The sequence below is a fragment of the Periplaneta americana genome, chromosome 11 (genome assembly GCF_040183065.1).
Source record: "Periplaneta americana isolate PAMFEO1 chromosome 11, P.americana_PAMFEO1_priV1, whole genome shotgun sequence".
Lineage (NCBI taxonomy): Eukaryota > Metazoa > Arthropoda > Insecta > Blattodea > Blattidae > Periplaneta > Periplaneta americana.
Genome location: NC_091127.1, coordinates 146,069,477 through 146,082,967, shown reverse-complemented (window position 1 = coordinate 146,082,967; position 13,491 = coordinate 146,069,477). Strand labels below are relative to the sequence as shown.

Sequence of the window (13,491 nt, the reverse complement as noted above, 5' to 3'; positions counted from 1 at the left end):
TCTTATTAAATTATATACTTTATTCATATTAGAAATATTTTACACATGAATCAACGAATGCATCATTAGTCTAGTTTGTGACATAGAGACAAATGTCCGTTTTGCAAAAACCTAGATAAACCACCAAATTTGGTTAGGAACTAGAATAGTTGATACGTAATTCTAAATGCTACTGTCAGATGTTATAACTTACTGTTACTTTCTTTCTTCACATTGTCTCTGGATACAGGAAATAATATCATACACTAATTTTCTTAACCCATCAGATTGCTTTTGTTGTTGTGTTTATTTGTTTCTTTGACAACAAACTTTTAATTAAAATCCTACATAGAAATGTTTTAACATTGAAATCATGCATTTATGTGAAATTTATTAAAATTTACCGGAATACGTTTTACTACAAGACCTACTTGCACATGAAGGGATATGGGCTAATAGAAACAAGATGCTTGACATATTACACATTTATATATTACAAATTTACAATATTTCACTGGATTTATTTTTCTTCGAATGCATATATTAGCTTATATATACAGCATTGAGTGTTAAAATCCTTTCTACAGTCATTGGACTAACTTCATTGTGTTGAATCTGCTTTTCATTGAAGTTATAGGTATTTTGATTTTGTGTTTATTCCACAGTTTTCCCGTCGGCAACAACGCGATGAGCGGAAAAAAAAAGTATTTAATGGAATATGTTGTCTTCAAATATTTGTAATTTTCCTATAATTCTAGGATATAAGTTTTAAATCATCTCAATAACTTATTTTAAAATTTATATGCAGAGAGAAACAACACATAAAGTTCAGTCCATGTTTTCAAACAAATTGTATTTGCTGTAGACTGCATGCTGTGTAAATAAAAGCGACAGGGAGATGTGCTGCAATATGACTTGGAAATTAAGTTATTGAGGACATTTTTGAAGAAATTATCGTAACACGTATTTAATGCCAGAAAGATTTGTAAGAATGACAAAAATCAATTAGCTCATTGAAAGGACCAAGAAAAATTATTATAGAGGAAATATGAAAAATGGGATGAAGAGAGAATCGAAGGATACTTTTAGGAGGGATAAAATGTGTTAATGGGCAATGTAATTATAGAGAAAGAAGAGAGAGAAGAAGTAGAGGCAAGCGTATGAGGCAGATATAAATTCTGAGTAATCTAGATTATAAAGTGCAAGGAAACTCGAGGATGAAACGTATTGAGTAGGTGCGAGAAAAAGGGAAAGAAAAATGTAAAATAATAGAGTTAGAAAAGATATAAAGGAAGAATAGGAAGGAGTTTAAATAAATACGAGAGAAAAGTAAGAAACATAAATTACTTATAGTAGAGCAGAAAATTGAGAAATATTATGAATGTAAAGAAATGAAAGGATAAGAGGAATAGTAGATTAAAGACAATGATAGAAACGTGTTCTTTAAAAATGAATGAGAGATAGAGAAAGAGTGAAAGAAAAGAAATTAGAGTTAGATGTAGAATTCACATGAAGTAATACAACTTAAGTTGGGTAGATTTAGAGAGCTGAAAATCAAAGAACATCGAATTAAGGAAGAAAAAAATGAATTGTGGGTATGAAAAAATAAAAATAAATAAAGGGAAGTGAAGAGAATGTGTAGGGGAGAGTCGGGTAGTATCGGACATCGGGTAATATCAGTTTCTTTCATCTACCACATGTTGATAGTACCTGATTGACATGGTTACGTTTCTGTGATGTCGCATAGAGAAACGTAACCATGTCATTCAGGTACTACCATATGGTGGTAGATGAAAGAAACGCACTGTCCGATATTATCCGATGTCCGATACTACCCGACTCTCCCCTAAGTTTGAATGCGACATAACTGCAGTAATTTTTAAAAAATCTAAGAGAATCAGACTTAAACGATGAATTTTCAAGGCGGAAGAGAAATGTTGAAGACGAAAGACAATGTGTGGTTAATAGGGAGAGGAAATAGAAGTAAGAAGAGAACATGGAACTAGTGCAGGTGGGAAGACTGTTTCCACATAAGACACTTGGATGCTCAACACAGAGACATGGAGCTGCACTCACAAGAAAATCATCCCAGGTCACGGTGCTTAATCTAATGAAAATGCATATTTTTAAGCTACTTTTCATTCTTTAAGAAACGTGGTGATAGTCGTTCGTGTCGCTTTTTTCTCTTTTACGAAATATAATTACTTGAAAATTGATGCTACTTATGCCGATTCTTGCACGCACTCGGATCCTCATAGCTCCGGGATACTGTATCACAGCTCTCGCATTAATGCTCTAGTAGTCTACTCTATTTTCTTTTTCTCTTAACTCACATTAATATAGTACTCTTGTTGAAATACAAATTCAGTTTGAATTTGAAATATGTATTAACTTTGTGACTCACCTTAAATGTGATAGTGTGGATTCGAAATGAAATGATCGGAACAAAGAGCCATTGAACAGTACAAACATTTGATATAGACTGATTTTTCACACTCTTCTGTAACACATACAACCTGTTTCCAACCTGCAACAGTGTTGCAAGAACGTTATCAAACTTTCTTACATGTTTCTCCGTTACATAGCCACACTTCTGCCACATGTATAAGTTATTAGCATGTGTTTGAGGACAGGTGAATGAAACTGTTGATAGCCTACACAACAGAATGTAATGTTATTATGAAGCCCCTATCGGGCAATGTGTCCGGAATGTTTTCACAGATAATTTTGTATCTGAAATACTCTTCTAGCTTTGGAATTACATTAAATTGCCTTAAACCGTAGCTTGGCAAAGCTTCATTTCTCACACTAGTTTATTAAACCTTGTCGGACCGTAAAGAAAACAACTATCGCAATGTCCACATTTTTATATGTTGCACAATATTACAATATTGTGAAATTTTAATTTTCCTACCATTTTTTCTATTGTTCCATTAAAATTAGAGCATATAGCCTATTAACCTGTTGTATCCTATAGGATACATTGTCAATTTAAGGGTTAAAAAATAAACATCAAGGGTTACACAAATCTTGTAGTTTTTAAAGGATAATTTGTGTTTTAACTGTCTTACCATGCAAAGTATTATTTATTTATTTATTTATTTATTTATTTATTTATTTATTTATTTATTTATTTATCAGTAAATAAAGTGTCATCTATCTGACCACCAGAAGTAATGGTGTGTCTTTTTTAACATCCGGGAGAAATACATCTCTTAACCATCTTCTCACGTGATTTTTTTTTTTGCCAGTTTACCGGAGCTACTTGCATCGACCACGACATTAAATGACTTATCTTTGTCTGCACCATATTTGTTTACTTTAGGTCCAAATTCCGCTGTCCGTTCTTGAAAGCATATGTACAGTCGTGTTTCTAGACTTCCAACTGTGTACCTATGGATTTGGACAGTGTATGAATTAATGACAGTTGCCATAAATTGCACTACTATTATATTAATGTGATTTAAGAGAAAAAAAATTAACTGGAACATTAATACGAGAGCTGTGATACGGTGTTGCCGAGCTATGAGGATCCGAGTGCGCTCAAGAAGCGGCATAAGTAGCAACGATTTTCAAGTCAATATATTTTGTAAACGAGGAAAAAGCGAAACGACCGACTATATCCATGTTTCTTAAAGAACGGAAATCAGCTTAAATAAGCATTGTAATTTAATTCAAGCGCCGTGACCTGGGACGGTTCCCTTGTCAGTGAGGCAGGAAACAGAAAAAAACAAAACGACTCAATAAGCAGAGAAATCTGTACAGAGCTACTAAGGCTTTGAGAGTCCTTATTACAAAGGCTTATGTTGTGGACTGAAAGTGATTTCGGTCCTCAGTCTGATACTCAGTAGCGCGGAGGGGTTTGCACCTCGAGGGGTGCGATCCCCGACGGTTTCTTGGGCACGCTGGGCGAATCCTCAAGCGACATCTCGTTGGCTTTCTTCCGGTACCCGATGACAGCCCCCGACGTGCCGAGGATCCCTCCAACCACCATCAAGATCCATTTTATAACGCCGACCGTGCCCATGATCTTGAAGATACTGCCTACCTTGTCCAAATACTCTTGCTTCAGTTCCATGCCCTGTAAAGAAACAACGCACATTGTTTATCCATTTGTGTAGAAACGAATTGGTTCATGTTAAAATTTCTATGCTCAGCTTTTTTCGCCAGCTATTGGCTTTTTTTTTGTATCCCTTCGTCTGGTTTGTCATGCAAAATGATGATAATTTTGAGCAATAAAATATTAGAACCTTAGTGAATTTATAAATGCAATCATCATCTCCAAAACAGTAGATCAGTAATAGAATCTCAATATTGTTTACATTATGGGTATTACTGTGCTTGTTATATAGCTACTATTTTTCACAAGTGCTGAGATTTGAAATTTAAATTCGTCTTTTCTTTGCTAACAAATTTCACGTAAATAGTATAATTACCTTAAGTAAATTATAAGTTTTTCTCTTTAATACTTTAAATATATTATAATTAGACCTCGGATTTTTAGGCTCGAATAGGATAGATTGCAACAATTTTATGTGAAAATCCCTAAATGTATGCAACACGAGAAACACTCGAGCCATGATATTGTCTAAAACTATGTGCATTAAAGAACGTGTGTATTAGCCTACCCTAAACGGTCTTAAAATCCGAGGAGACTAATTGGACGGAGTTACGCAATAATAGATCAAGCGCCAAAAACTTGTTTCGAGATATTGGCCATTGAAATAAATCTGTTTTTTATAAAACATTTTATTCAAGAAGTATTATAATACCAAAAAAAATCTAACCAATTTTTAATAAGAGACCAGCAGTTGAATTAATATTTCAAAGCAAAATAATTAAATGAATTTTATGCAATAAACGATTTTTACTTATAAATAGCAGCAAAATTCAGATATCGCAGTCTTGATTTTTTTTCCGAGTTAAATTAGCCTGCCATCAACAGATTTGTGCAAATATCTTATTTTTTCAAATTGTCGGTTAGTCTATTATTGCGAAACTCCGTCCAATTATGATATACGATTACGTATTTTCATGTTCTTTTGGGTGACACATTTGACTCTAATACTTGTATCGTCGACACTAACAGGTTGATGAATAAGTTAACAGCGTTTTTGTTTGCCATTTATTATTGTCATTTTAATGTCATAGAATTGTTACAGAATACGTCTTGAATTTTTCCATTTTTATGAAAGTTTCTGTTAATTATGAGCCAAAGAAAATAAAATATCAAGTAGAAAAAAAGACAACATTTCCAACATATTCTTTTGATCGAGTTTAACCTAGGAATAAAGGCATCAGAGTCTGCTAGAATCATTTGCGCCTTTCACAGAGAGAACGCCATCGGGGATAGTAGAGAAGAAAATGGCTAGCTATCTTGTTTGAAAGAGGACCATTCTGGTATGAATGATTCTTCACTTTCAGGAAGAACATCAGACTTTGCTGAAGGTTATTTAAACGCTTTAATTCACGATGATTCACGTCAGTAAACTCGGGAATTGGTCAATATGGTGAAATATCGCTAATTAACCATCATACGATATTTGCAGTCAGTAAGCAAAGTTTAAAAATTGGATGTATGTGTACCGTATATTTTTATCGATAACAACAAAAATCAGCATGAGTTGAGTATGTGTTTCAGAAGTTTAAAATACATTTGAAACCACTGTGCATTCACTTGGATTTCAGCTAATGCGAAAAGAGAAAAATATTTATTCTTTCTTTCAGTTCCAAAATGTACATACTGAGTAATTTCGAACAAGAGCACGTGAAGGTAAAGGCATTTCGTTTCAGGTCCAGAAATACAAATTTTTAAGTTATTTTCAAAATAACTACGTTCACATTAAACTCAAACTCGTCGCTGTGACAGTGGAATGCTTAGATAAGAATTACCTTACCTTCTGTAAAGAGATAGTGCGCCAAGTGTTTTCAAGATTATATAAAAATAGCAAAGTTATGAGCTGTCTAAATTATCTGTCACTTAGGTCACTTAGCTCCTGGTGTCTTGTCAGCTCACTTGAGGCATGTCTCTTCCTTAGTACTTTCTCCAGAGGTCCGCAGAAGATGCTCATTTTTCTATTAAAAGCTTTCTTTGCCATTGCTATTTTCTTTTTGACTTCTTGGTAGCAGCTCATATCACTGCTTATAGTACACTCCAAGTATTTGAAGCTGTCCACTTGCTCTACTGCCTCATTTAGAATTCGCAAATTTACCTTATTTACTTTTCTTCCTATGACCATGGTCTTTGTCTTGTTGGCATTTATCTTCATTCCATACTGCTCACAGCTGTCACTTAGTTCCAGTAGCATATCCCTTAGTATCATCTCCTCTTCTGCTAACAACGCCATATCAGAAAATCTTACACACTTCTTCTTCCTCCTATTATCACTCCTCCTATGTTCTGAAAACAGTTCTTCACTAGATCTTCAAGAAGATGTTGAACAGGGTAGGTGATAAAGGGCATCCTTGTCATACTCCTATCCCTATTTCACTTTCTTCTGACAATTCTTCTCCTATCCTAACTTTGACTCGTTTCATATAAAGGTTACTGAACAGCCTCCTCTCTTTCCAATCCACTCCAATTTTCTTTAGGATCTCCATCAGTTTATTCCAATCCACTCTGTCAAACGCCTTCTCTATATCCACAAATACTATATACACTTAATTATTCTTTTCTAGATATCTTTTGCCGATTGTTCGTAGCAGTCCAATTGCATCTCTCGTACCTTTTCTCTTCCTGGAGCCAAAATGCTCTTCTTCCAATTCTTCTTCCAACTTAGAATATAAACGTCGATTCAGTATTAGCAGAAGAATCTTCGCCGAGGGCGATATCAAGTTGATAGTCCTGAACTCATTACATTTCTTGGCATTATTTTTCTTCGGTATTGGAAGCAACACTGTCTCCGTAAAATCTTCAGGCCAGTCACCTCTCTCATATATTTCATTGCATAATGATAGAATTTCCTTCTTGCCTTCACCCAAGCATTTCACTAATTCAATGGGGATTCCATCAACTCCTGTTGCTTTTCCATTCTTCATTTCCCTAAGCGCTAGTTAAACTTCTTCTCTTAAAATAGAAAATCCTTTTTCGTCTTCTGATACGGTTGCTTCTTCTTCTATAGCCAAGTCATCTGTACGATTCCCTGTACATATTTCGTCCATCTGTTCAGTATTTCTGGTCTGTCTGTTATTTCATTTCCGAATTTGGATATAAAGGGAAAAATTGAGTCGGTGTCGGTTACAGTTCCTGAGTAGCTCAGTCGGTAGAGCGTTGGCGCGCTCAGCCAAAGTTCCCGGGTTCAATACCCTGTCCCGAATCAATTTTCCCCTTGAAATTATTCAAGTCAGCTTCACAGGGAGCCATACCTTAAAGCCAGATTTGCATTAGCTAGATTTGCATTATGTCGTCAAAATTCGGATCCTAGTTATATTCCAGAGGATAATGTTGACAAAATTTGAACGGCAGGGTTACAAAAATTAGCTATGTTTGCAAAAAAATATTAAACTTTTTTCCAAAACTGAATTTTTCTATATTACTAAGAGTGTAGGCCTAATAATTTGTATTAAGCATTGTTTAGGAGGTAGGAAATTTTAATAAGATTGTAATAGTCTATTGGGCATTACAGACAGCGATTTTTAACGTTCTTGGATATGCACGTATTACTTGAAAATATTCAGAGCGTAACAATTTGGCATCAGAGTTTGTCATTTCAATGTTTTCTTACCTCTTGTACCCAGAGTAAAGGCAGCAGCACCGTCGGAATCTCTTTCATGAGATCTATTTTGTCTATCGCATGCACAGCGATGCTGAACTGGAGGCGCTTGAACCCAACCAGGGGCGTCGCAGTCAACTGCAATGACAATATTGTATTACACAGTAAAATTGGGACTAAGCGCAAATACATCGCATAATGTGATGCTGCCTACTTTGTTGTAATGATTTTAAATTATACAAACCTAAAACGGAAGCAATGACTGGGGAAAGGATAAATCTATGGATAAACGAAAGAATGAATACATACTCGTAGATGAGAAAATTAGTAAATGGACGAAAGAAAAATAAGTGAGTAGGTAGGCGGATATATGGGTATGTGGGTGGGTGGATAGATAAATGAGTAAACGAAAAATTTTTGGACAAATAGACGAATGAGCGAATAAATGGACGAAGTTAAGAACAACTCCATAGAAGGGTTGAAAAATATAATGAAAAAGAGTAAAACATTTTATGAATATACTCTTCAACATCTCTTGTGTCTATGATTTCAGTTTATAGGTAGCTGGAATGCGGACCCTAATAATAATAATAATAATAATAATAATAATAATAATAATAATAATAATAATAATAATAATCAGACAGTGGATGCGGGATGACTTAAGGAAAAGTGAACTTGTTTCGTATCAGAGTATATGGCACGTGCCGCGCCGTCCGTCTTTTGTGTACCTGGCGAGTACAGCAGCGTACAGAACGAAGGAACCCCGGTCCGTTCATGTAACATTGCAACGCAATGTTTGCAGTTGTGTTATCCTGCTCAAGTATTTAGTACGAGTTGAATAGTGTAGTGCTGATCCATTCATAATGTCGAAGTTAAAACGTTAAATTCGCTTAGAGATGCGAAATGCAATTAAGGAGTATGAGAGTGACATTTTATGTATTAACGAAGACAATATCGTGTGTAATGTATGTAAAATTGAAATTAAAACCAGAACAACTCAGGCTATAAAGAAACATTGCAACAATACATCGTACAGGAAATGCGTTGAAATGAAATCTGAGGAACCATCATCATCATCATCATCATCATCATCATCATCATCATCAGTTAGATGTGCGGGTCTAACGACACGTGCAACATGATGCTCAGTGCAAATATTCCTCTAAAGAAATTGAGTGATCCCCATTTTAGAGTTTTTCTTCAGAAATTCTCTCGATACAAAAACTGTTTAAGCGATAGGCGAAGACGATTCATCTCCGACAACTTACGAGAATATATCGTCGTTTACTGCAACGCTGGTAATTGCATCAATGATGACGAGGACTGAACCTTGCAAGGTATGTACTACAGTACGTTATTTTTCTTTTCCTTCTGACTGTACGGAGATACAGTAGCATGTTGACGTCGTCTGTTTACGTTTAAAACCTGTTGAACCAATGGTCTGAATGAAAAAAATGTAACATATAGTAAATGTGTACCTACATTCAACGATAAGTCATCCCGCATCCACTGTCTAATAATAATAATAATAATAATAATAATAATAATAATAATAATAATAATAATAATAATCAAGGTGCGGATTTTTAGGCACTAAAATCAGTTGAAATAGGCAGGCAAAATAGGCATTCAAAATTCTAAAATAGGCATTTTAAAAAGGCACTAACAATTTTTAATTCTTATTGGCTAACACGACCATAGCGTAGCATTATACACTACTTTCTATAGGAATGTCATTATGGCAGTGAATAACTAAATATTCGTCCAAATGTTGTAATGAGAACTGATATTTATTGTCTGTAAGAATTTTCTTAAATTGGGAGAAACTCTCTTCCACTTCACATGAAGTGATGGGGCAATACTTCAGGGATTCTCACTTGGGGACCAAACCAGTGGGAGCGCAGTATTATATTTTCCAATCAATGCTTCTGATGACTTTTGCTTTGACGCATTACAGCAGAAAACTCAACTCCATACTCAATTCACGAACTCACAAAACGGATACACAGTTTAAAACAACTACCCTAGTCAACTACCACAAAGATTCATGCGGCTTTCGAAATACATTTTTTTTCTCATTGGTTGATTTTAAATTATTCGATTTCTCCGCACTCTGGTGGCAGTAAAACATAACACGCAGAATTATCGATAGTTATATCACTACCCTCTGCTAGATAAAAAAGAAACAAATTACAGATTAAAAAATATCGATAGAATGGTTAGTAAATTCAAGTAGGCCTATAATATGTATATATAATACGGATATTTAGGCAACTTTTAGGCATTTATAAGCAAATAGGCATTTACTAGTGAAATAGGCAATTATAGGCATTACAGAATTCGCATATAATACTCACAATGTCTTAAAATGGATATGTAACCTAAAGTCCTCCGCCTTCAGATTAAGGATTAAAATAGGCATATAGGCATAAATCCGCAGCTTAATAATAATAATAATAATAATAATAATAATAATAATAATAGTAGTAGTAGTAGTAGTAGTAGTAGTAGTAGTAGTAGTAGTAGTAGTAGTAGTAGTAGTAGTATAAATCTTTATAGGCCTAAGAATAATTTTACGTTTCTATAACCTAGACATGATAATAAGATGTATTCCAACTTACGTTTGCCCTTTAGGCGAACATTCAATTTTTTCCTTGCTCGGTCTGTACTGCTCCATCCAACAAACATGATGTGTGTATGAGGGGAGGGACTACCTTGCCAGCTGCTTTGTAAACTTTTTATTATTCTGTGTGTACTTTGGTATTTTTTAAAACTTTTTTCCTATTTGATGTAAAATATTATTTTTTTTTGTATGTAGAGACCTCATAGCTGTGGCAACTCAACCAAATATACATATTTTGAAAAAAAATTATTTAGGAGCCCAACTTTGAAAAAAAAAATATGGCCAATGCAGGATTGTACTAAAACCGATATATCTAAACCGTTTTTAAAGATAGATTCAAACAGTGTTTTGCAATGTATTTGCAAAAGCATGTTCTACAAACTGTCTGTAACAGAATTTTGATATTAGTCCATACGTTTGTAAAATAAACAATTAAAATTTAATAACAATTTTCTGATTTTCTTTATTGCAAACAAACGGGCGTATTTTTAAAATGAAATCAATTAACAAAATTCTGTTACAGAGAAAAGTTTCCCAATAGTCTAAAGAATGTGTGTTCTAAATTTCATGCATGTATCTTTAATAGTTCAGAAATTATATCCATTTTTGTCTGGCAATGTAGCAAAAAAAAATGAACTTACTGGAAACCGATAAAAGCGGGCGTGTAATTTAAAAATTCATAGCGTAGGAAGTTTAAAAATGACGTCTCAACATCCGATAAGGGCACAAATACCCACAAAATGTTATGCTGTGCATTCCACACATATCATATTTTTCACCAAAAATACCATCCTCTCCCCTTAACTCCATAGTAAATGTGCCTCAACTTCGAAATCTAGTGATAACAACTAACCGGTTCAAAGATCATGATAATCTCGTGCTTCTCTTTGCTCGGATTGAGACCGATGACGCCATTCTGGTACTCCGGGTCGCAGTCAAGGAAGTGCGGAAGCGAAGCCATGAGGGGGGCCCCGGAGCAGCGGGTGAGGTCGTGGATGCCCTGCTTCATGCAGGTGTCGGGCGTCGTGCAGAAGCACTTGAGCGCCGGGTCCGTCGACATGTCGCCGAAGTCAGCGCTGTACCGAAAGCTGTGGATGCCCTTGTACACCATCGGACCCTTGTATTCCGCTGCTATCGACCTGCCGCATCCAACATAAGATTGAGTGATATGGTCTTCAGTAATAAGGAATCACCATACACCAGGCATGTCAATTGATGCCCACAGGAGCAAGCGCGCGCTTTAGAGCCCAGGAGAGCCTGAGCGCTTCACAGTGGAAAGGAAAGAGACAGACGAAAGAGGTGGTATATGCCGCTTGGTCGAGCTATATTCAGGGATGGCCAGCACTGATTCAATAGATAAAGAGAAGAGAACTTATTAAAACTGTATCCATATTAATTTTTAGATTTGCCTGAGAAGTATAAGTGCATTATAAGAATGTAAGTTTTAATTTTAATGCTCATTTTTCACAAGTTTGATTTTTTTATTCAAAAGAAATATTTTCTCAACTTTTCGTATAGAAAAGTGAAATTTTCAAGTATAGGCATATTTATTTAGTAGCCTTACAGAATGTTTTCGTATATCTAATATACCGTACATACGTATTACTGAAGATACTGTATTGAAAATTTTGAAAATATTCGCATGGAAAATGTTTGTAAGGAAATGAATTAACAAAGCAACTACTGTTACATCATAAGCAAAAGATACGTGCCCATGTGTTGTAAAAATGTCAGCTCTATAGCTTCAGCAGATTTAAAGAAAATAATTTAATATTCTGATGATAGGAAGTTGCTCACAAATATCACCTTAAAAGCATAATGCGATAAGAGTTTTGTTGTGTAATATTAGTTACTCTTAAAACAGATACAGTACCTAGGTAACTTTGCTTTGTACTGTAATATTGTTTTGATTAGTTTATTGATTACTTTTATAAGGCTAAAGATACCATCAATATAAATTCCAACTTATCATGTCATACTCAAGTTCTTTCTTTGGAATATCACTTTCTTTATGAATGATGTGTTTCATCCACTTAATACAGTATAATATTATATGCTATGGAATTTAAGTGAATATTCCTTCTTAACTCTCTATTATGTTATTAAGATTTAAAACACAAGTGCAATATTAAGAAATCAGTGTTAGTACTTTTGTTTTACAGACAATATAGATAATATTAAACAGAAAGAAGCCATATAAAAATAACGACATAAAATTTCACGTTCCGTTTGAAGTTTGTGCACCACTGTTTTCTTAATCCAACAGGTTGCTTATTCATATACACAACCCTTCCTCTTTCCATACTTAGCGCTTGCTGCCTGCGCACGACTTCAAGGTCAGAAAAATGCGCTTGCTTTGACATCACTGCCATACACGGATATCACGGGCGGAAAGTCGGATGGACATTGAACTTTTGGACCAAATAAAGTAAATGAATAACATAAGTATTTTTAAGTACAACTGAGTTAACAGAGAACTGACTTGATATAGCTATAGAACCGGTTTCGAATCCCGGCGATGGTGAAGTCGTATTTGTGGTGGACAAAGATAGGATTCCTGTTTTTTTTTTTCGGGGTTATCTCGTTTACATCCATCACTACACCGTCAGACTCCATCTAAATATTCATACGGTCTTACTAATAAAAACTCTTATACAGACGTTTAACTGTTTTATAATTACAAAGTGAATAGCTCGTTTATAAGTCGTGTGTAAATTCCTGACTAATGATCACTACATACTAGAATGGAGTGAAAATATGAAGTTTATGGAATCAAAATGTAATGCGAAGGAAAAGTTGTGATGTGATATCTTAAAGAACAATTCAAAATATTTTTTCCCTAGATTAATATTTAGAGGTGCCCCTAGAGCATCATATTTTGAAAATTTCACAAAATTTTGAAGTTCAGATTTTTTAGCGAGAGAAGGTTTTCCACTGTTTTAATCTGAACAGGATACCAGGTACATGTTAAAAAATACACGTTAAAAGATTCGGGATATTTTTGGTCCCCTGCTATTTCATCTTGAACTGTCACAAAATTCTCAGTTTATAAGAAAATTGGGAATAATCATAAAACTCTTAGCTATGGTATAATTATGGTGGAAGCAATCGTAGGATCGATATCATAGCTATAAATAGAAATAAACAGACAGCCGAAATAATGGATCCTACAAT

General features: G+C 34.6%; 1 protein-coding gene across 1 annotated transcript in view; it reads right to left on the bottom strand.

Moving 5' to 3' along the window:
- Positions 1 to 13,491, bottom strand: part of LOC138708554 (uncharacterized) — a 91,983-nt gene continuing 78,492 nt past the window's right edge. Inside the window, exons 18-20 of the mRNA XM_069838669.1 lie at positions 11,171 to 11,456; positions 7,704 to 7,829; positions 1 to 4,060 (exon numbers count right to left, since the gene is read on the bottom strand). Coding sequence (XP_069694770.1) covers positions 3,824 to 4,060; positions 7,704 to 7,829; positions 11,171 to 11,456 — 649 coding nt within the window. The 3' untranslated portion in view covers positions 1 to 3,823. The remainder of the gene's footprint in view (positions 4,061 to 7,703; positions 7,830 to 11,170; positions 11,457 to 13,491) is intronic.